We start from the raw sequence: 24579 nt of genomic DNA on the forward strand, positions 1-24579 counted from the left end.
AACATCCCTTGCATTCCAACCCCGCCTTTAACTCGGTAGCTCATGTATGGTTAGAATAGTGTACTATCTACATCCCCTGTTCCCTTATGTACCCTCCCTTGCATTCCCACCCCTCCTCTACCTTGGTAGCATCTTGTAAAGCAGCTCGTCAGTCTTGGCTTTCTCCTCGGCCAACTGTTTGGTTCTCTCTTCCACTATATCTTCCAGCTGGTCCGTATATTTCGCCATCATGGTGATCATATTGTCAACGATATTAAGATTTCTAGGAACAAGGTGTTATTGCTTAGCTAGAATCCAGGCGTTTAATTGTTAGCAAGGTGGGTTGATGTCAAAGCTATTCAGATTTCTAGGAACAAAAGGTTAATGCTGAGCTGGAAACCAGGTAACCAGGTGATTATTACCTGGATAGGAGGGGACGGGTATAATAAGCGGAAAAGGGTGTGTGTGTGTGTGGGGGGGGGGGGGGGGATGGGTTGGTGTCGTTGGTTGGAGTGCACCCCTCCGACGAAAAATATTTTAGTTCTTGATTAAAAGCAGGTATCCGTACCATGGCACCTGGGGGGAAGGGGGACATAAAAGGGGGTAATGGTTGTGATACGGGTAGAGGTAGGTGGCAGGGGTGAGAGCGGGAGGGTCATTGTGGGGATAATGCTACGTTGAGTGGAGTTGGACTATAAGGAGTGTACAGGATAGTGATGCAATTGTTCTTAGCATGGCGTATAGGGTGAATGGGAAGATTAAGGAGGAGGTAGTGGGTAGGGAGGTATAGACCGGAAAACAAAAAGGCTGATAAGGGGTAAGGTGTACATGCTGGTGGAGAAAGAAGTGAGTTAAAATATAATGAAAACAAAAAAAGTTCATAAACATGCACATAAATGTATAATTTATTACGGTAAATAAGGAATAGAATATTTCATAGAGCTCTTTGAAAGGTTAAGCAGCCTCACGTGTGTTCTAGTACAGAGTTTATCATCAGGAGGTAAGACCAAGTACTAGTCAAATGCGAAAGGGAGGATGGTGTTTCCATAACTGCGCACGGTCCTCAGTGAATCATGACCGCACCTGCTAAACTAGTTATATTTCTGCCTTTCTGAGGTACTTACTTCCCCATGCCGTTAGCTTTTAGCTTCTTCTTGATGGCACTGAACGTCGGTCTCTTCTGAGCATCGTTATCCCAACAGTCCTGTGTAACCTGTACCATCTTATGTCCCGACTTCTCCTCCATGAACTTCGAGAACTGTGGTCTGAATGCAGGCTCCTGACGCTTACGAACCAGCTCAATCACATCTGTAAAGGAATTGAAGTAAAACTTGCCATCGTTATCATTATCATATTCAACATCATAATCTTTAATATAATCATCGTCATCATCATAATCAGAAACCATTACCATTCCACGTCATAAAAATTAGTCTAGACAGGGTCCATAAGGTGGCAAAGAGAATCACACATCACGCAAAAAACAAACATTTGTCATTTTCAATATCATTAATTATTATAAGTTTTAACCGAAAAGGTGGTGCGCGTAATAACGCGATTTCAACGAAACCAGTCTCACGTCCCCAAATTTTGAATAAAGTATATATCCGTGTTATTGAAATAGAGTTCATCTTGGAAAATATTAGCAAGTGTCCGGAATAGCGGGGTGCCCACAAGGCGAGAGAGGAATAAGGCAAGACATTTTGACGAAAGTATGTCATTGTTAGTGAGGTAAAAATCCTTTCACGTGATGATAGCAAGTGTCCGTTATAAGAAGGGCGTCTGCAAGGCAAAGGCTGCCTTTACGCACCTTTGGAAGAAAGTGTGTCTGTGTTAGTTGAGTAGGGCTCATCCCGGGTGATAATCTCGTACAGGACGATGCCGTAACTATACACATCGCCGGCCTGGGTCTTGTTCTTGCGATCTTTGAACCCGTCAGCCAAAGGGAGGAGCTCTGGAGCGGTCCAGAACAGATCTACAGAATGACCATCAAGATAGAATCATCATTATTATAATGACTTTGACTTTGAAATCCATAATGACGGTGAATATTATTCATATTGTGAAGTGAATATAATAATGATTCACCACGATAATGTAATCTGATAACACGATGACAAAAGAATAAGAATGGTTATGGTTGATAATTGCATGATGATAAAAAAGATGACGATGATGATGATGATGATGATTTGATATTATGTGAGAAAGATGACGATGATGATGATCGTCGTCGTCGTCGTCGTCGGCGGTGATGAGGAGGAGGAGGAGAAGGAGGAGGAGGAGGAGGAGGATCATGATGATGATCATGATGATCATGATGACGATCATTATTGAGATGGTATTCAGTGAAGCAAATAATAATAATGCAATCAGAGAAGTACTTACTTCTGTATACTGCAAATTCCCCGATATCTTTCGGCGTCTGATTTGCCCTCAGTAAGTCCAACCCATAATCCGTTATCTTACATGCCCAACGACTGTCAATCAAACAGTTGGATGATTTCAGGTTGCCATGGGCTTGTATAGGACTGTTGTGGATGGCTTCCATTCCCTATCACACAAAAAAGAGTTCAGAAAAATTAGTATTAATACAAAGGTATAAAGCATTCTTTTTTTATTCTTTTGGGTTTGGGGGATTATTGAGATAAATATAGGGCCAAGCAATCAGTGCCAACTGGAAATATTGGATAAATATTTAAAATTTTAAAAAACGCTGCCAAGTAGTCGCCGCAACTGAAACCGGAAAATATAATAATTCCCGCGGCGTAACGAGTAGATGATGATATGTTACTACATTATTGATGCTTTTCAAGTCTAATTTAATTCAATGTTTACTGCAAACCTCACTGAACTTACCGTAGCAATGTCATTGGCGAAAGACTGGCGGAACATCCAATCCAGCTTTATACTGTCATTACCAAGAAGATCCTAAAAAATATTTGCACACTTTTTAACACCAAGGACGCTTTTTAAGTTTCTAAGTTTTGAGGAGGGCGAAGTTTGGAGCTTGATTCAAAATTCAGGCTTAAGCTCCAAATTAAACAACTGTCAGGTCTTTATAGTATTTTATTAGAAAAATTGAAACTAAATAAACGATCAGTAATAAATATTTTATTGTTCATCAATAAAAGAAAGTAACTTGTCGGTGATAAAAGCATTCTATTCGTTCCTAATTTTCGGGGGAGGGTCACTATCAAGAACAACATCAGCATCGTCATTACCATCATTATCAACATTGACATAATCGCCATAATAATTTATCATCATCATATTCATCATTGTCACCATTAACATCATCATCACCATGGCAACTATATCCTGCGATCACCACATTTATCATCATCATCGTCCTTGTTTCTAACGTCATAATAATCATTATTCCTATCATCACACAACAGAACCACACACTGCAAATGGGACTGATCCAGGCAGTATCTAGTCTATTCAGTCTATTCAGTCACTGACCTGTAGTGTTCCTCGATTACAAAACCGTGAGACCATACAGATGTTTGGCGACTCGACACAGACTCCCAGATAGCGGTTGAGATTTGCATGGTGAAGATCACGAACCTGCAATAAACAATGATCGGATATAGGGATAAGCATTGATCAGATATAGGATAGACAATGATCAGATAAGGGATAAACAATGATCATATAATATAGGATAAACAACGATCAGATAAATGATAAACAATGATCAGAAAAAGGATAAACAATGATCATATAAAGGATAAACAATGATCAGATAAAGGATAAACAATGATCAGATAAAGGATAAACAATGATCAGATAAAGGATAAGCAATGATCAGATATAGGATAACTAATGATCAGATAAAAGATAAACAATGATCAGATAAAGGATAAACAATGATCAGATAAAAGATAAGCATTGATCAAATATAGGATAAACAATGATCAAATAAAGGAGAAACAATGATCAGATAAACAATAAATTATGATCAGATATAGGGTAGACGATGATCAGATAAAGGATAAACAATGATGAGGTAAAGGATAAAAAATGATCAGATAAAGGATAAACAATGATCAGATAAAGGATAAACAATGATCAGATACAGGATAAGCAATGATCAGATAAAGGATAATCAATGATCAGATATCACAATAGGACAAACAATTACCAGATATAACCTACATAGCAGAAACAATTATCAGATATCACGCCCATTACATACTATAGATAAACAATGATTAGATATCGCGTACATAGGAAAAACAATGATCAGATACCAAGAACATCTCGTGATTCATATTACCATTTTCATGTCGACGAGAACTTCTCGTGACAAATGCTGGTGAGTCTTCCTTAATTTCTTGACGACAACATGCTCCCCCTGAGAATAAAAAGCAATTCAAACATCACATTTTTGTTACACGTTTGAAAGCGGAATTGTACTTATTTGTTATACTTAATAAGCAAGGGTAATCTTACCTTATAGTTTGCAAGATTACTCTGCTGCACGTGATTCGAGAACCCACCGGAGCTATTCATAGAAATACGACTTTTAACCTGGAACCACAAACAACTATGAGCATTGCAAGGGCGGACCTAAGGGTTGAAAATAACAAAGTACCCATATCCCCATTCAGCCTCATTCTACTGTTGTCCGAAATCTCAAATTTTCTCTTCCGCCTAGCAATCCCGCCCTTTCCGCTTAACATTAAGTCTCAAATTCTGTGACTTTCCATACCCGGCTAGAGTACTTGCTTCCAGGTGATGAATAAACAATGTCGTCATATTTAATGAGCCATGAAGGATCCATCAAAGATCTCTCATAAAGCTTCTTCCTGGAAAATAGAGGTTTGCAAAGCTTTATGCCTATTTTACTATTGGGTTTACTGTGGTTTTTAATGTTCTTTAAGCTCTACTAAACCGCTTTCTGGTTTCGCTCATTTATCTGACGGAATTACATTTGGTGTTTTTTTTTATCAGTTAGCGCGCTTGGCAGAGATATAAAACGCTTCAAGGATTTTGGACGGAAGCCATAAGGCGATTTTGCTGTTGGGAATAATCAGCGAGAGATCGTAGAATATTGAAAAAAATTAGTAAAATTGAATTTTAAAAAATCAAACATATTTAAACATTTATCATAAGCGAATCATCTGACAACTTACAGCAGGCGCATAAAGTTGGCGTCTACCCAAAAGAGCCGTGGGATTTTTAAAAAAGGAAATGTAACGATATAATATAGGAATGCCTGAGGGATTAAAAAAGGTAGCGGTACAACTCACCTGTAATAACAGAAAGCGACAATTAATATAATGATGAGTAAGAGAGGGACGAGCAGCAGCAGGAAGTAGAAGTCGCTCAACTCTGAAAAAAAATAACAAAAACATACATAAATAAATGTTAGGTAAGCTCGAGGAAGGGAAATCCAGATAAAGAAGATATCGTTAGGGGATAAACCCTAAGGAAGGTACACTCATTTCAAATAAGGTTCTCGGAGAATCTGTGACGTGGCCCGCAGTGCTATGTAACATAACACAAGGTCACGCAACACAACAAAAGATCACGCAACACAACACAAGATCACGCAACACAACACAAGATCACGCAACACAACACAAGATCACGCAACACAACACAAGGTCACGCAACACAACACAAGATCACGCAACACAACACAAAATCACGCATTACAACACGAGATCACGCAACACAACACAAAATCACGCATTACAACACGAGATCATGCAACACAAGATAACGCAACCCAACACAAGATCACGCAAAACGACACAAGATCACGCAACAAATCACAAGACTACGCAACATAACACAAGATCACGCAACAAAACACAAGATCACGCAACATAACACAAGATCACGCAACACGACACAAGATCACGCAACACAACAAAAGGCCACGCAACACAACACAAGATCACGCAACATAACACCCAACACAACACAAGATCACGCAACAAAACACAAGATCACGCAACATAACACAAGAACACGAAACACAACACAAGGTCACGCAACACAACACAAGATCACGCAACACAACACAAAATCACGCATTACAACACGAGATCATGCAACACAAGATAACGCAACCCAAAACAAGATCACGTAAAACGACACAAAATCACGCAACAAATCACAAGACTACGCAACATAACACAAGATCACGCAACACAACACAAGATCACGCAACAAAACACAAGATCACGCAACATAACACAAGATCACGCAACACAACACAAGATCACGCAACACAACAAAAGGCCACGCAAAACAACACAAGATCACGCAACACAACACAAGATCACGCAACACAACACAAGATCACGCAACAAAACACAAGATCACGCAACATAACACAAGATCACGCAACACAACACAAGGTCACGCAACACAACACAAGATCACGCAACACAACACAAAATCACGCATTACAACACATGATCATGCAACACAAGATAACGCAACCCAACACAAGATCACGTAAAACGACACAAGATCACGCAACAAATCACAAGACTACGCAACACAACACAAGATCACGCAACATAACACAAGATCACGCAACACAACACAAGATCACGCAACAAAACACAAGATCACGCAACATAACACAAGATCACGCAACACGACACAAGATCACGTAAAACAACACAAGGTCACGCAAAACAACACAAGATCACGCAACACAACACAAGATCACGCAACACAACACAAGATGACGCAACAAAACACAAGATCACGCAACATAACACAAGATCACGCAACACAACACAAGGTCACGCAACACAACACAAAATCACGCATTACAACACGAGATCATGCAACACAAGATAACGCAACCCAACACAAGATCACGCAAAACGACACAAGATCACGCAACAAATCACAAGACTACACAACATAACACAAGATCACGCAACACAACACAAGATCACGCAACACAACACAAGATCACGCAACACAACACAAAATCACGCATTACAACACGAGATCATGCAACACAAGATAACGCAACCCAACACAAGATCACGCAAAACGACACAAGATCACGCAACAAATCACAAGACTACACAACATAACACAAGATCACGCAACACAACACAAGATCACGCAACAAAACACAAGATCACGCAACACGACACAAGATCACGCAACACAACAAAAGGCCACGCAACACAACACAAGATCACGCAACAAAACACAAGGTTACGCAAAACAACACAAGGTCACACAACATAACACAAGGTCACGTAACACAACACAAGATCACGCAACATAACACAAGATCACGCAACACAACACAAGATCACGCAACACAAGGTCACGTTTAGGCCTGGCTAAACATTCAAACATGTTTGTCAAACATTGAAATCGAACTTTAATGCGAACATGTTTGGTGAGGTGGCTAAACAAAAAAAACATTTTCATAAAACATTAGCGCGCACTTTTTCAGTTATGTTTACGCGAGGAATCAAAGTGGCGCCATGGGAATTTCGAGCTGTTTTTTGGATAAAAGCACGAAGCGCCCGCAATGTTTGGTGTGATGAGTGGCTAAACAATAATACATTTACGTCCAACACAAACGTTTGATGAAGATGTTTTGATCTGGTTCAAACATCTGGACGTGTTGTGGAAGCCAATTAGTGCCATGTTACTTAAGCCAAATGCTATATTATGAGAAAATAAAAGTAAACAATCTGAATGTCGTCAGTTTTGTCCGTTGAATTAATCTTTTTACATATTTTCAGTAGATTACGCACAGGCAGCCCAAGTGCGTTATAATTAATTTTTTACTGTATGATGAACGAGATGAAATACAGTGTTTATATGGCTTCGTAAGAGGGTTAGAGATAAGATAGACCAACTTCTAGGCTTCCAAATTATCAAATAACAACAGAACAAGTAAAGTTAAGACTTATACTCTTATTTATCACTATTTTCAGGAACTCTGATGATTTTCAAGCAATTTCGCGAGTTATCGGAAACCCTCTTACGAAGCCATATAAACACTGTATTTCATCTCAGAGGGTTACCCCTCTGACTAGTCCAAATGATCCCTGAAAGTTCTATCCTCAGGAACGTAACATGCATACTAGAAACCCTGCCCACGCCTTGTTAAGGATTGAATCCTGCGAGAAATGGTCCTTATAACTAAAATTGCTATTCCAAAAAGCGTCCAGCGACCGATTGAAGAGTTTTGTAACTTGTACATATGCTCATTTGTAAATATAAACATATCTATCTTTAGAATAAATCTACTCACATACAAGTAAAGTTAAGAAAATCTCGCAATTTGATTGACAATCGTACCAATATCTATCGAGCCAGATAGTGAGTAGCTAAAAAGCGTCGACAAAAGCGGTTGCTATTTATTACTGAGAATTATTAAAGTCGTCATTTATTTGAAGTTGTATGTGAGTGGATTTATACCCAAACAATTAGACTACTCGTTCTCGTTTTGTATGAGTCTACGAGGCAACGCGCCTCGTTGACTATTGACTCAAAGAAAACGCAGTAAATACCTTCAGGAGCCTTGATGCAGTTCTCGCCAAGAAATCCACAGACGGGTACCGCCCTCGGCTCCTTGGTGCCTCCTCCGGGCCATATGATCGTGGTGTTGTACGTCTTCATCTGCTCCGGGTTTCCCTTCTCGTAGAGAAGATCAATGACAACAGTGGGTACATTTGTGCCATTCTGTCGGTTGGAGAACACAAAATAGGGCACAGGGTTCCCATTCTTTGTTATACCGACTGGACCAGTGATTCCTAAACAGGAATAAAAATGTCTTAGTGAGAAATTAGTTTCGATGGAAGATGTGTGTGGGTGTAGCTAGGGTGCACGCAAGGGGCATTTAATGAATGGTCACTTAATAAAGGATAGTCAATTCCCATTTACGTTTTTAATTTTATATTTATGCTGGCACACCCCATATCAAATATATAATGTCCTCCGCCTAAATGGTCTATGGGAGATAAAACGAATTCCGTGTGAATTCAGACACCATTTAGCGGCCAAATAGGAAAGAAAATCAATGAAGCGGACTTCCAAATATGGTATGCAATCTCCTCATATGTCAATGTGCGCATTCGATAATCGAACCTTTAAGTAAGGAATATTCGAAATATCATGTTTGATATTTTTTAAATTTGGTAAATAACGCATGGGACGCATAGTAGTTATTTGGAGTTTTGCTATTCATAATTCGTCATCCAATATTGATTGAAAACAATAACAAAAGTGTGGCTGAAAAAGGCTCTTTAATATAAGTGAGTACTTACCATCAAATAACTTTCCACCTGTCGATATGACCGATGTGAGATATGTGCCGTTTCTGTAGTCGCCGCCTTCTGCTAGGGTTTTATTAACAGCGTACGTGTACAGCAGCATGGCATTAACAAGGTAGGCTCCAAATGTCAGAGTCTGGAGGGTAATGTTACATTATACATCATTTGATATACATCAGAAGACACACGCACCCTTGACGTCAGCGCGCGCGCGTTCCCCCAAAACCAAATTGTAAAGTAAGAAAACATTCTAATTGATATATAAAACTTATAAAAAAATTTCATTATTTTGTGCGTCTGTCATCGTTTAATAGATGCACAGAAGACGTCACAGTGTTTTAAAAACAACAGTCACACAACTCAACTGTGTCTCGTTGCATACTTTTTTGTTCATGACAAGCTCTGACGTCATCTGTGCATCTAAAGGTTGTTTCTCAATAAGAGGTCGTCCATACTAACACGGATTCGTTTGGATCCGTATACTTTTTGATACGTTTAGGCCTTCCGTCCACACTAACACGCGCGATGGATCAAGCGAATCCGGATACTTTTAAAAAAGCTGTCGAAGGTGGATCAAAATGAATCCGTATACTTTGGTCCGTAGTGTGGACGGTCGAATCCGTATCAAAATGAAAACGATGGCATCATATCGCAGGCGCTCCTGCTGCTTTGAGCATGCGCATATCATAAAAATGACGTCACCCCGTACCTTTCACTGTTTTCAAACGTTCGAATCCGTGTTAGTGTGGACGGCTTGATGCAGGCGAACACGCTGCGAAAACGATAGTGTGGACGCGAATCAAGTGATGCGTTTTCGGCGAAACGAATCCGGGTACTTTTAAATCCGTGTTAGTGTGGACGACCCCTAAGGAGCAAGCGCAAACGGAAGCGCGACACAAGTGAGAATCAGTCAAACACAAGCGCAAGAAAACCAAGCAGTTGCGTAATGTTGCGCTTGCGTTCTAGTGAGAATCGGGAAATTACATGCGCTGCGCTTGCGCTTACGTCCAAGTGAGAACCAACCTTCAAATGACACAAACGCAAGCAAAAATGAGATTTGTTAAAAAAATCATTAATTGTTATGAATAACGAGGCGATTTGTACATATGCCATTATTTTTCTTATAAATACTGCAATAACTGAGCAACATATTCTGTTAAAAACCTACCGTTTCTGTAACCTTGTTGTTATTGCTAATAAGGACGTCTCTAAAGCGAGTAACAAACTCGGTATAGTCATCTCCCCTTGGCTTTCCGACCGATATATCAATAATTCCGTCAAATGTTGCAAAGTGGTCGTTTTTCGACACATTTGGCCAGACGTCATGTTCCCAGCGGTCTTCAATGGTATCAAAATCTAATGTAATAAATGCGTATTCTCCATTTCTCATCCCCAGCTCATTCGCCATCCACAGGATTTTAGAGGCTTCTTCTGAGAAAGCCAGTATAATGACGACTAGAAAATATAGGGAAAACTTATGTTAAGGAAGAGTGTAATACAAACTAATACACGGAAATAAAATACAGGGCTCAAACGAAGTGTATTCGTCAGAGGAATAAGCAGGCGCGTGTCCGACGTTTGCATTCCAACGTGCGTATTCGATACATCAACATACTCATTCGATATTCAAAGTACTTATTCGATAATCAGACGTGCGCATTAGATAATCAAACGTGCGCACTAGATAATCAAACTTACGCATTCGATAATCAAACATGCGCACTAGATAATCAAACTTACGCATTCGATAATCAAACTTGCGCATTCGATAATCAAACATGCACATTCGATAATCAAACGTGCGCATTCGATAATCAAACATGCACATTCGATAATCAAACGTGCGCATTCGATAATCAAACGTGCGCATTCGATTATCAAACGTGCGCATTCGATAATCAAACGTACGCATTCGATTATCAAACGTGCGCATTCGATAATCAAACGTGCCTTTCGATAATCAAACATGTAGATTCGATAATCAAACGTGCGCATTCGATAATCAAACGTGCGCATTCGATTATCAAACTTACGCATTCGATAATCAAACGTGCGCATTCGATAATCAAACATGCACATTCGATAATCAAACAAGCACATTCGATAATCAAACGTGCGCATTCGATAATCAAACGTGCGCATTCGATTATCAAACGTGCGCATTTGATTATCAAACGTGAGCATTCGATAATCAAACGTACGCATTCGATTATCAAACGTGCGCATTCGATAATCAAACGTGCGCATTCGATTATCAAACGTGCGCATTTGATAATCAAACGTGCGCATTCGATTATCAAACGTGCGCATTCGATTATCAAACGTGCGCATTTGATAATCAAACGTGCGCATTCGATTATCAAACGTGCGCATTTGATAATCAAACGTGCGCATTCGATAATCAAACGTGCGCATTCGATAATCAAACGTGCGCATTCGATAATCAAACGTGCGCATTCGATTATCAAACGTGCGCATTCGATTATCAAACGTGCGCATTCGATAATCAAACGTGCGCATCGATTATCAAACGTGCGCATTCGATTATCAAACGTGCGCATTCGATTATCAAACGTGCGCATTCGATAATCAATGTATGTTTATGTATGGAATGTATATATATACTTTTTTTAATCGCTGAGTATGCTATAATTCTTCGGGTACGTTACGGTAATCTTCCTGTTGAAATCTGTTGTAAGCTACAGACTTTGCATACTTGCCAAGAAACAGAGCGTTTTCTTTCCTCACCTCTCGATAGCCGTTTGATTGGCTGTACCACGCTCCTGAACTGTTGACCAGTCGCCGGAGTAGAGTAAAGTCCCAGGTACGGCACACTAATATTCTGACTTAATAAATAGTTCTTCACACCAATCGCCAATGGCGACCATATAACATCTTCAGTGCTGATAATACTTATATCCGATGTCCAATCATGAATTTTCAAAAATCTTCCGAGAATTTCGGGAAATATTTCGCTGTACGTCTGCGTAAACGGCTGCGTGCGCGAAAAAGTATAATACAAGTTTCGGTCACTGAGCCCCAACGAAGAGCACGCAAAGGAGACCATGGGCTTTTCCAGCGCCGCCGCCAGAAGTCCTGCAGATATACACTCTGATGAGCAGGCAGGACCGATGAACGCATCCTTATCGGCCATTCTATACACCTCCTGGAGCGATGTAACTTCTTTGCAGGCCGTATCCGCGATCGTGTAGTTAATAGTATAATTAACGCTTAGCATATTTCGCTTTTTGACTTCCTCGATACTCATATTCAAAGCGTAGACGAGTCCATCGCCGATACCCGAATTCTTAGTGTTTCCTATTGGAAGCAAGACGCCCAGGTTCAGCTCCAAAACACCACTGCATGATAATACGCATACGCATAACACCAGGGCGAGAGAGCGATATAGGGGACCCATGACGTCACACCCGTTGTGCCCGTAGACTGGAGGGTTTCATCGCTTTGTTTTTTGTCTGGAACATGAAAGTAGTTATCAATATCGTAGCTAGAAATTCGGCACAAATCTCTAGAGAATATGGCCTTAATGAGACATGGGTTCCATAAAGACTATATTCACTAGATGTTGTCGTCGAAATGCAGCTACGAAGCCTAAGTGCGCCCAAGGATAAAAAAATTATGGCCGGCTGAAAAAAATGTTTGTCGCTGAAATTCGTGATGTCCCCATTTTGGGGCCTTTTTTATATGTTTAAAAGGAATATGATCTTGCAATGAAGTGAAAAACCCGTTGTTCCCATTAGTGACAGGTTGGCCTTTTATATAAAAATTAAAATAACGTAAAATAGAGGCACTATCATCCATAGAGTAAAATAAAGGCACTATCACCCATAAATCATCCTTTTCTGCCTGGCTCATAAAACACAGTGGTAGGTAGCGTTCTAATTAGCATTCGAGTAGTTCTACATTTACATCTACAAATGGGGGGCCTTGGAAAAGTGAGTAGACATTAAGAAGCATTTGATTCAACTCTTCGAGTTAGTGGTGGGTAACTGGATTTTGAGATTTTAAAATAATGAGAAAGTTTTGGAAATACCGACGGTGGTGCTTGTATGTCCTGATTAGATGTCTATATTTTCCATTTCTTGTTATCGAAAAGCGCAAAATAAAAAAAATCATATGATTCTAGAAGTTTTACAGAGAGAGAACAGATAATAAAGTAACTGGTGAACTGATAATAAAGTAACTGGTAAACTGATAATAAAGTAAGGGTTTTCTTGATCCATAGAAAGTGTACATTCAGATGAAAGGGAAAAGTAGATAAGATACGTATATTAGACGCTAAAGGTACATATTATAAGGTGCATTTAAAACGACTTTTAAGTTTATCTTTCAAAAAGGTAAAAAGTGTGGATTGATCGAAAGCTTAGAAAAATACAGTAACCTTACCTAGGTTCCTCAATTGGAAAAAGCTATCAGAATTGCTTTCCTTCGTTAAATTCGTATCATTAACAAAATAATATACAAAGCTCTCAATTTAAACCCTGCTCACTAATCACATAAATTCATTGTTTTAATCCCGTTTGTTATAAAGGTCGATGCTGATTGGTGTTTTTTTAGATTAACAAGCACAGGGTAATAAGCAGTGTAATGTTTGTCAATGTAAAAGCTTTTCTCGATGCATTTATTACTACGAGAGTAGTCTGCTTCCTCCGCTAGCATAAAATCGACAATAACCAATTGACGCTTTCTATCGCGACAGGTGAGATACTATTGACATATTTCGGGATAAATGGAAATGGCGTCGGAAATGGCACGGCCATTGAATATTTGGCCTCTTAGTTTACTGAAAACAAACATCAATACACGCAAGTTAGCCAGACAAACTGCTTCTATGCTTTATTCTGAATCCAAACGAAGGGATATCAGACATGTCGATTGTTCTTTCAAGTGTGAGCACCCATGTTCTCCGATACCCCAGCGGCCTTTGAGGGTCTCTTTAAAAGTCTCAACTGTAGATAGAGTGGTCGCTCTCTTGCCAAATAATTGAAAAGGGCTGGAACAGTATACTTGAATAAAGACATTATGGCTGCCGTTTTTTTAATTGATCTAAAATGCGGGAGCCTGTAATATGCTAAAAACGTTTAACACAAAGTTCCTGCATAAAAGGGATAAACTTTCCCATTTGCACATTTTTTTAATTTTTTTTATTTATTTATTGGCTTTAATTAATTTAAAAAGCCTTAGAACATATTTCCTTTGATTTGACATGTTCATGAATTGATATGAAAAAGCTTTGAAATTTTGATATTTTATACATTTTGCTGAAAAGTTTTCAAATTCGCGCACAGTCAATCACAGTCAACGCTTGGTTGGTCGCGAGAATTTTTCATTGTAATTTGTGTAAAATTTGCCAAAAATAAATCGTTTTAAAAACAAGATAGTAAAAATGCTAATTGTCATTGTTTCTTTATTTCATACTATCTCAAAGGTTTATTGTTTAGAAGGATGAGTTCTTCAACGACTCAGTGAGGAATAAAACCGCTGACACCCCTGAGCTCGGCCTTTTATACCGAAACCTTGCGTTTAAGAGACCTAGGCCTATATTCTGGAAATTCTTTTTGGAGCGTTTCCCCAAATATAATCTCCTAAAGGAATTGACCAGAGAGCGAGCTAGAAAAACGACCATTCGCGTCCAAATGATGAAGCCTATATCGTGTTGGAAGTTAATAAGAAGTTGATAAAAACGAAATAGGTAAAAACATCTTGCCACATCCAAAGCATGTCATTATCACTTGTTATATCTTTTTGTCTATTCCACTTTAATGATCTTTGCAAAACAAATACATTCCCATAAAATTCTCGGAAAATGGGTGAGGGTACAATAATAAACAATGATGGATATAAAAATATGATGATATGATGAATATGAGAATATGATGATAGGATGATATACAGCTATTTCAATAAACGTTGTCCAAGAGCGTTCTGCCGCACGCGCCCATACCGCGAGGTGGTATGGGTAATGTTGTAACAGGTTAGTAAATATGCCGCAGTCTTATAGTGAAGACCTTCGCTGGCGAGTTATCACAGCGGTACAGTTTCTAGCATCATCTATCGAATACTCTGCGGCATTTTTTTCTATGTGCCGCTTACAATTGTAAAAGGTATGCAAAAATAGGGACAAAAATAGGGACGACAACGGCAACGCGAAAGACGACGGCAGAAAACAATTGAGAGTGGTCGCTCTCTTGCCAAATAATTGAAAAGGGATGGAACAGTATACTTGAATAAAGACATTATGGCTGCCGTTTTTTTAATTGATCTAAAATGCGGGAGCCTGTAATATGCTAAAAACGTTTAACACAAAGTTCCTGCATAAAAGGGGTAAACTTCCCCATTTGCACATTTTTTTTTAATTTTTTATTTATTTATTGGCTTTAATTAATTTAAAAAGCCTTAGAACATATTTCCTTTGATTTGACATGTTCATGAACTGATATGAAAAAGCTTTGAAATTTTGGTATTTTATACATTTTGCTGAAAAGTTTTCAAATTCGCGCGCACAGTCAATCACAGTCAACGTTGTCCAAGAGCTTTTTGCCGCACGCGCCCATACCGCGAGGTGGTATGGGTAATATATGCTGTAACAGGTTAGTAAATATGCCGCAGTCTTATAGTGAAGACCTTTGCTTGCGAGTTATCTGGATGGTACAGTTTCTTGCATTATCTATCGAAGACACTGCGGCATTTCTTTCTATGTGCCGCTTACAATTGTAAAAGGTATCTGCAAAAATAGGGACCAAAATAGGGACGACAACGGCAACGCGAAACACGACGGCAGAAAACAATTGAGAATTCAAAGAGCCAGACGTGAAATATACTCTGAAATGGATTCTGTGTGATACATTATAGCCGTTTTTCTTCAAACGACAACGCGAAAACTCCAAGTTTCATGGTGTAGCGAGGACGGGAACGTGTGCGCTGAAAACTAGACTATCCTTGTTCGCTATGCTAGAAATAAGATTCTAGGGTTTACTATAGTTTTTTTGGGGGGAAAACATAAGCGAGCGATTTTATCTAAACTAGTTTAAAATTGAGCGCAAAGTATGAAAGCTTTTTGGGTTCTCCCTGCAGTCGGTCGCCGTCGTAGTTGCTATTTCGTTCAGGCACTTTGCCAACAGGTAACTAGAGTCTCCGTTTGACACCTCTTACGGGATAGGTGCCAAACCTGCTCTTGTTTCCTTGTTTAAAGACGCGCAGATATATATTTAGAAAATTATCAGATTGTACTGCCATTCTGATAGCGTTCAACAAAGTTCGTGTCGGCGATGAAGGATGGCAGAGCTTGAAACAACATATATTACCCATACTACCTCGCGGTATGGGCGCGTGCGGCAGAGCGCTCTTTGACAACGTTTATTGAAATAGCTGTAACGACTTGGCTTTAGCAATGAGTCTGCTCTCACGCATTATAACAAGGGTCAAATATCTACTCCTAAGATAAATTAAGTGGTTTTAATAGCCCACTTACACTAAGATAGGACTTGACTTTACAAGTGGGTGGACCAAGTGGCTAGTCCGCCCGTGTTATTTTTCGTTCATTCATGAACGCCGGAGACAGCATGCTTTTTACAGCCACTCAATAAAAAATGCAGTCCTTGTTATGTTCCGAACCAGACGCGCACACGGTGGGGTGGCGCACTCCCCACTTGGCGGCGAAAAAATGGGTCATTTCAGGAATTTTTAAATACTATGCTTTTTCCATATGATACGTATACCCCTGAGATGAGCCTTTGATTTTGATTTCGGATAACATGACACGTGTACTGAGAAGGGGGACAACAAAAGGCTTATCCGTAGGATACCCATAACAAACCTGAATTCTAACTGTTTACAAAAGCAAAACTGAAACTGATACCTTATCTTGAGTATAATCGAGTCAAATCTCTATAAGAAAATTCGAAGGGAAATCGCAAAATAGTGTTAAATTCATTAAGATGGAAATGTCAACTAGCTCATGAAGAGAGCGGAACGAATAGCGAGATGTTATTGGTGGTCTGAGTTTGCCAGATTGCACTGTTTATTAGCAATTGTTTTTTTTCTAAACTGGCCTTTAAGGCGACAAAATAGCTAAAATATGATTTGATGATAGCAAACCGCCATACCGATCCCAAATAAAAAAAATATATTCATGCATATTTGACATTGGAAAAGCTGTACTAATACATAATTTGCCTTTACAACATTTTTTATTGTTAAATAAAATTGACGAAGTTTCAATTTAATTAAGGCCCTACCTGTCATTTTTTTCGCTTCTACGCAAACATTGGCTCATAACTCATAGGTTTTACTTAACAGAAATGCGACCCAAAACTGTTTAAAAAAATTGGTCGAAACCATGATTAAAAATAAGAAATGGCACATGAATTGCACTGAGCATCGTGCAATGAGTAGACTTCTGTGTCTCTTAAAAACATATACTCCGTATCAAGGTCGATATATTTTAGCCATTTTTCTAATAATATGTTTCTTTCATCGGCTTCAACATAAATTATCCACAAAACTATCATCTGATTATATAAGTGAATTCGTTTCTCTGCTAAAGACGTTTGGGGAACTTACCCTAAAGGATTTTGTGCTTTGAGTACCGCTTGTGGTAGCTCGTAGCGCTGTGGACTTTCATTTGTTTGCTCAGAGCTCACACGGAGCTGGATTATATCGCAATTAGATGGTATATTTAGTCAGCACCTTAGTAGGATTATCAGCCTGAGATAACTCTACTAAGTGGAGAGCTAGTTTTCACTAATTACACTTCGCTTGGACGTGACGTCATCGTGAGACAATACAGACAATAAAGAGGACTGGTGATGCGTCTATGGGTGGTTGTTCGTGTATTAAAAGAAAGGTTCAATGAAGATTATTTTTGACTGATACTTTTAAATGGAGACATGTTGTTGCAAAATTCAGATAGGAGCTTCCGAACCGACAAGGTTTATCAGCTAGAGTTGAAAAGAGTTTAATGTGTGATCCCACGAACTTTTACATTCCAAGACAATTTTGTGTCTACACTCTTACAGCTAAATTCGTTGTTGCGCGACCTCGGTTTAATCCAAAATCCATGTCTCGTTTGGGAATAGCGCATAGTCAGACACAAACTTCGGGGCGGTTTGTCTGGTTTTGATTGTTAGGTTTGATTGACTAATACGCGCTATTCCCAAACCAAGAAAGGAATTTTTGATTCTGGGAGGTCGCGCAACAACGAATTTGGCTATAAGAACGTATAATTTTCAGTTGATTGGTGTATAAACAACTATGATACCAATGAATTGTTAGGAAGAGAATTACACAAGTGATCACTAGCAATAACATTTAAGGTTGTTATTGTGGAACAGAATTTTATTCTGAAATAGTCAGAACGTATCAGATTAAGCAATTTTGGCTGCTACCTGAACCTAGGCATGTCCTCAGCATGTTCTTAAAATTTGGTGAAATCTCAGGCTGGACGTTCTTATAAAAAAGGTTCTATGAAAAAAAAAGCATGTACTCTTATTTCAAACATCGCACTCGGAAATCAATTTATCGTAGCAATGAAATCGTAGTGTAATGTATCGTAGTGCTTCGTGGGTAACGTATAAATGACTGAATCCTGAAAGCCATGTGAATTTTTACTTAATGAAGAACAGAGAATCCTACAGCTTTTAAAGCTTGGACTAGTTTTGATACCTGTTACAATATCTGGGTTCCCTGTGGTAAGAGCAATAAAGTCCCGGATGCAGCCCTCCATCTTGGCTACAGAGCTAAACACTCGTTTGTTGTCTTTCTCTGATCTTCTCGTGAGATTATCTACTGTTAACCCACATCTTGAAACAATACCCGTATGAATGCATTGCTTTTTTGGTAGTTTAAAATCCTAAATCATTTTTAGAAGTATCTTTTTAACTTTCAAAAGTCTTCAAAACTAAAAAGCTGTTTTTTTTTTTTCCGAAATAGATTTAGACACAAGTAATCACCCGACCCGCAATGTATCATGAGTAGTGTGTAAGCCACTACAGAAATATAGAGTCAAACAACAAACATCATTTTGTAACGTGACAATCGTGATAACGTGATAGTCGTTTTTATTGACATTTTTCCAATGCTTGGAAATTTGTGCCTATTCTTTTTTTACAACGCTGATTGATTAGGTGAGCCTCGGGTCAATCGAAAAGTACATCTCTAGCATCCTGATTGGCTGATAAATTCGCGCCGTTTTTTTTTTTTTTTTTTTTTTTTTTTGTCATTTCGCTTCACATTGGGTCATCCTGGCCTATAGGAGGGTATGCCAATAGAGGTAATGAGCTATCCGGTCGTAAAGCGGGAGGTCTACATAATGAGGACAGCAAATCACAAATCGCTGACCTAAGTTAGCTACAGTAGCTAGCTGACAAAATAAAATCACATAAGCTCGTCGGAGAAAGGCTACACATGTTTGCCACAAACGACTTACTTTAAACACATATATATTTTACTGCTATTTATAAGTATTGTTCTACTGTAGTTATTATTCACAAATCAAGTTTATAATCGTACATACGTTCACTACATAGCCGTAACAGGCCTCAAAATAGAGACCTTACCCAAGGGTTCGATCGTAGATAATTACTTTTTTAATTTCACCAAAAAAACTTTAGTTGACTCTTGCTCTTCTAAATATAATTTTAGTCACTTCGAAGAAGCTTTTACGAATTAAAAAAAGTGACATGGGATCTGTTTTGAGGGCTTTTGGTTTAAGCGTTAGAGAATATGATTCAAAATAATGCGTAACGCCCTTATTCAGACAGAGAGAATAGAGTCAAATAAATAATCAACTTTGAAACATGTTATTTTTTTTACGAAAGCCATCCAATTATTCCAAGATTTTAAATAAGATAAAAGGCACCTTTATAAAGCACTAACACTAACTAACACAAACTAACACTAAAGCACATTTATATTTTTTTCCCAAAAAATGTTTAATGTAATCTTTATGCTTGAATAATGTGTGACACTATTGAAATTTGCCCGATGTCTCACAAAACCAAGAATCTATATCATGCAGGTCACATCAACCACTCTATACATCGTATGCGAAAAAAAGAACAATTTATTTGGCGGATCGGACAGACAGACAACTGAGGGCTTGAAGTACTTTAGTATATTTTTTATAGATTCATCCACCCTTTGAAAAATCCTTAATCCGTATTCTGCTCTATCTTGCTAAAAAAAATCACTGGATCATATAATTGTTTGCCGAAAGTGAAAATATGATAGTAGCAAACGTCGAACTTCAATAAATAGTATTTTTGTCATCATTAAACAAGTGTTCTTCCACACAAAACATCCCCATAGATCACAAGCAATAAAACCTTTATCCCGAAATGGTGACAGAAATGGGATCTTTCCTAAAAACCTGAATTTCTAACGATCTTTCCCCTTCACCAAAAGCCACAATTAGATTTGCAACATCCTAATAAAACGCACAAGCACCCCATGACGTCGGCAAATCTAATGGAGAGACTGACCATATAATTGTAGTTTAGCGCATCGTCTCTGTATGACACGAGATCAATAAACCTCTCTCAGAATTTAATTGGCTTTTAAAAATGTTCTATTGCCGATGTAGCACAGCTGTTGAGTTCTACTTAACTTAAATTTAACGATAGAGTAATAATACGTAACCCAAGTGTTGTGGGCAGTTTCAGTGTATCAACTAGATACACTTATCACAACATAGAACCGTTATTACAATGATTTTGCGGTTTGAAGAAATATGCTTAAAAATGCATTTGTCATGTCCAATATCCGGCTAAATATTTTAAGTATATTTGATCACCTATTGTTAGGTTTCAATTGAGTTCGGAGAAAGAAGATTGATCTAGACAATAGCGTTAAGGAAGGAGGGGGAGGGGGGAGTACCTAAATTTAGTTAGATTCAGATGGTTATATCTTTTATAGTGTTAATTCAAACAATTGGAATCTCTATTTTCTATTTAAAGATAAGCATTTAAAAGAACAATATATAATCTTTTGGAGTGCTTTTTTATCAATTCGCCCGGTTAGTCATACATATACGTAACAAAATTTATAATTTGGAAAGGAGAGGGCTGCAATATCCCCCCTCCCCCTCCAAAAATGAACCTAAAACAACAATTCGTTTTTTTAAGCTACTCTGCCAGAAGCACTATAGGAAGTGTTGAGCGTCAAGTGAGTAAGATTAGGATATTGTGTGACAATGGTTTGCTCAACACTTATATGAAAGGTAAACTTTTAATAAGGAGAAATCCTTGAAAACAATATCCTGAAAGATTTTATCTGTATATTTTGGCTTTAGATATGAATAAACGAAAATACTTTTATTCATTATGAGTTTTTTTTTCTGTTTTGAAAAGTATAAGGCTTACCACTGCTGCTATAGTGATTAATTATCTCTCCTTAAAAAATTCAAATATTTATTATGTAAAGAGAAGATGTTAAGAGAAGATGTTAACTTCAGATGGTAGAGTCTAATGTCCTTTTCGGTTGCTTTAGTAGTTCACTAGTGAACAAAAATATGACATTTTCAAGGAATTGGCTTGAATAACAGTTAATCTTTAAGCAATGTGGTAGGCTTTGAATAAAACTTTGAAGATAATATTGCGTATTATTACAGCTGATTTTGTAGTCGATGTAATTTGCATTGAAAACGTGTAAAAAAAAACAGTGTAATTCAACACGAAATAGGACCCAACTGAAAGGTTAGCCAAAACAAAGAATCATAGAATAAAACACCTTCGATAATATTGTTTTATATTATAAGTAGTCGCATAGTCGCATGCCCCTTACGTTACTTTAAAAAAAATAAAACAATTTATATCTAGAAATCGAATTTAACCGATTAATCCGGTATTATTCGCAATCAGCACAGCTATGACAAATCACAATAAGCGCATTCGAAAAAAAAAAACTTTCATCGTCTTTGCATCGGTAATCGATTTTTTTCTACCAAAATTAGAAAGTTTGTTTCCTAACAGCCGTCCTTGATAACCTAAAATCTAATTATATCCCAAAACTAAGATATAGCCTCGGGCAATAAAGGCGAGCTAAGCGAATAATTTTCTTAGTCAAGGTACTAGAGATAGACCAATTTAACCCAATGACAGAACACTAGAATATTTTATAAGCTTAAGGTACCCTACCTTCATTTTCCTTCTCTATAAATCCCCTAGGATCTTGCTTTCTCATTGAATTACATTCACGCACTCCGCATTCATGTTCTCTGTGGTATTTTTGTTTAACGGAGTGAAATTGAAATAGCTTGTTTACTCGATGTGAAGTCGGCCCGATTATTCCTCAACCCATCCAGTCTAATTAATTTCTCCACAGTCGAAGGCAGAGCATGCAAACGCGCCGGCTCTTTTACGTAACGGAACTATTATCACGAAAAATAGGATATTTTTCTCAGTTAAAAGAATCTAACGACGATTTAATAAGGCATGAAGACAAGCATCAAAAGCGGTTAACAAGAGAGTCGATAAACAAATCAAGGAAAACATCCCGACTACATCTTAACCCTCTAATAGCCCTTGATAGAAGAAAAAAACAGAATATCAGGCGCCCCTAAAGCCTTGGGCACTAGAAATGGAAAAATCACGCGTGTCAACAATGTCTAACGAGTCAAAGTCACGGTTTATGAGACGGAAAGTGTTGTCGGTTTTTTCGGGTAATTAATGTGAAACGAAGCGGAAAATGCCAAAGTATAGCCATCAGCAATTCGGGAGGCCGTCAAGATACTTCAAGCGTTTATTAAAAACAAACCATTAAGTTTAAAGAGTAGATTGTCATCAAGGATACATGATCACAGCCACTGTCATGTTTATGATGCTTATTTATTTTATTTTAGGAAAGTTTTACGAACTTTTTAATAACTTTGGTAAAAATGTCAAATTTTAGTAAACAAAGAAGGTTTTGAATGGCAAGTACCGCTTGTCTGACTAGTAAAAAAACCCTCGTTCTCAATTGATCTTGGCCCTTGAGGTTAAAATTCACTAGCAGAGAGCACAAATTAGAACTGCCAGTACACGAAAAAACGCCATGAGAGTGAGTCTCGTGCCAGGGAAATGAATTAAACACTGTTTCTAGTGCGTGACTATAGCCGTCTGCTTCATTCCAGCCGTGAACGTTCAATTGGAGTCCATTTTCTCGAATTGAATTAATATGAATTAATTTCTTTCATGTGAAGTAATTATGTTATTCAATATCGCATTTTCTTACCATGGCCGGCCCATTAACTTACCCGTGTGTCGTTTACTTCTCTTGCCTTGTACGTCCCGCGAGCTATATCCCGCAATCCTTCGGGAACTTCCGCAATACTTACGATCCTTGATCACATAAACACCAACGATATTCCATTTTGTTCTCCCTGGGAAAACTTAGCACGTATTGAGATCAAATTCCACGAGAAAAGTTTGCCTGATGTATAGCTGCCTTGACGTCTTGCTCGTTTACGTAGAGATTAAGCGCGTTAAGCCCCATTGGTCCTTTGTTTGCCGAACAGTACCATCGATCATTTCATGGCGAGCATTCGTAATGGACCTCCCGTCGTGTAGCAACGGACAGACAAAGAAAAACAAATACACAGGAATCAAAGAAGGCCAATCACGCCGCCATTTTGGGAACTGATCTACTCTCAATCAAATATTATTATTTATGAAGTATCAGACTTTGAACGCGCATGGTTATTTTAAAGTTTTCTTGCGTACAGAGAGTGTTGAATTTTTCGATGTAAATAAAAACAAAGGAGTGTTTGATCGACGTTCTTTAAAGACGTCTGGAGAGTAAAATGGATAGCCCAATACACTGTATCGGCATTTTCCACTTCCTCTATCAATAGGAAGATTGTAGGCATTTTGTTCTTAAAATTCGACAGCAGTATATTCTCGAATAGAACAAATATATCTAATATATAATACTACAATGAAAAAAAGTGATGTGCTTCTAACCCGATTTTTTGTTCATGGCTCATAAAAACGATTTTAAAATATGCCTTAAATTGTTATTTTAATGCGAGCCTTTTTGTTATAATCTGTTTTTTTTAGAATAAAATGGTAAAAACAGTCTCTAGAGAGATGCGATAATAAATTGCAAACGGAATAAGATCCTAGCTGCCATGTTACCTTTGCGGACCGGAAGCTTTTTTTGATCAGCAACACAGGTAGCCCGGCACCATTTGTAAAAAAACAAACGAAAAAACTTTCACTATTACAGGGCCGTAGCAGGGGTTGGGGCACTGGGGGCATGTGCCCTCCCCCCCCCCCCCCCCAATATTTAAAATAAATTAACCAGTGGGGGCGTGGATATTCCC

General features: G+C 38.3%; 1 protein-coding gene across 2 annotated transcripts in view; it reads right to left on the bottom strand.

Moving 5' to 3' along the window:
• The window catches only part of LOC5507623 (atrial natriuretic peptide receptor 1), a 29958-nt gene extending 6173 nt beyond the window's left edge, over positions 1 to 23785 (bottom strand). The window contains exons 1-15 of one of the 2 annotated variants that reach the window (XM_048727626.1): positions 23512 to 23785; positions 12012 to 12736; positions 10432 to 10718; positions 9258 to 9399; positions 8502 to 8744; positions 5241 to 5322; positions 4700 to 4796; positions 4441 to 4518; positions 4265 to 4342; positions 3448 to 3552; positions 2839 to 2910; positions 2368 to 2533; positions 1790 to 1954; positions 1104 to 1287; positions 122 to 262 (exon numbers count right to left, since the gene is read on the bottom strand). In XM_048727626.1, coding sequence (XP_048583583.1) covers positions 122 to 262; positions 1104 to 1287; positions 1790 to 1954; positions 2368 to 2533; positions 2839 to 2910; positions 3448 to 3552; positions 4265 to 4342; positions 4441 to 4518; positions 4700 to 4796; positions 5241 to 5322; positions 8502 to 8744; positions 9258 to 9399; positions 10432 to 10718; positions 12012 to 12681 — 2510 coding nt within the window. In that variant the 5' untranslated portion in view covers positions 12682 to 12736; positions 23512 to 23785. Of the gene's footprint in view, positions 1 to 121; positions 263 to 1103; positions 1288 to 1789; positions 1955 to 2367; positions 2534 to 2838; positions 2911 to 3447; positions 3553 to 4264; positions 4343 to 4440; positions 4519 to 4699; positions 4797 to 5240; positions 5323 to 8501; positions 8745 to 9257; positions 9400 to 10431; positions 10719 to 12011; positions 12737 to 17843; positions 18420 to 23511 lie in introns of those variants that run through there. The other variant, XM_048727627.1, reaches the window with a different exon arrangement.
• Positions 23786 to 24579: the final 794 nt, after the last annotated feature.

Source organism: Nematostella vectensis, chromosome 5 (assembly GCF_932526225.1).
Source record: "Nematostella vectensis chromosome 5, jaNemVect1.1, whole genome shotgun sequence".
Classification (NCBI taxonomy): domain Eukaryota; kingdom Metazoa; phylum Cnidaria; class Anthozoa; order Actiniaria; family Edwardsiidae; genus Nematostella; species Nematostella vectensis.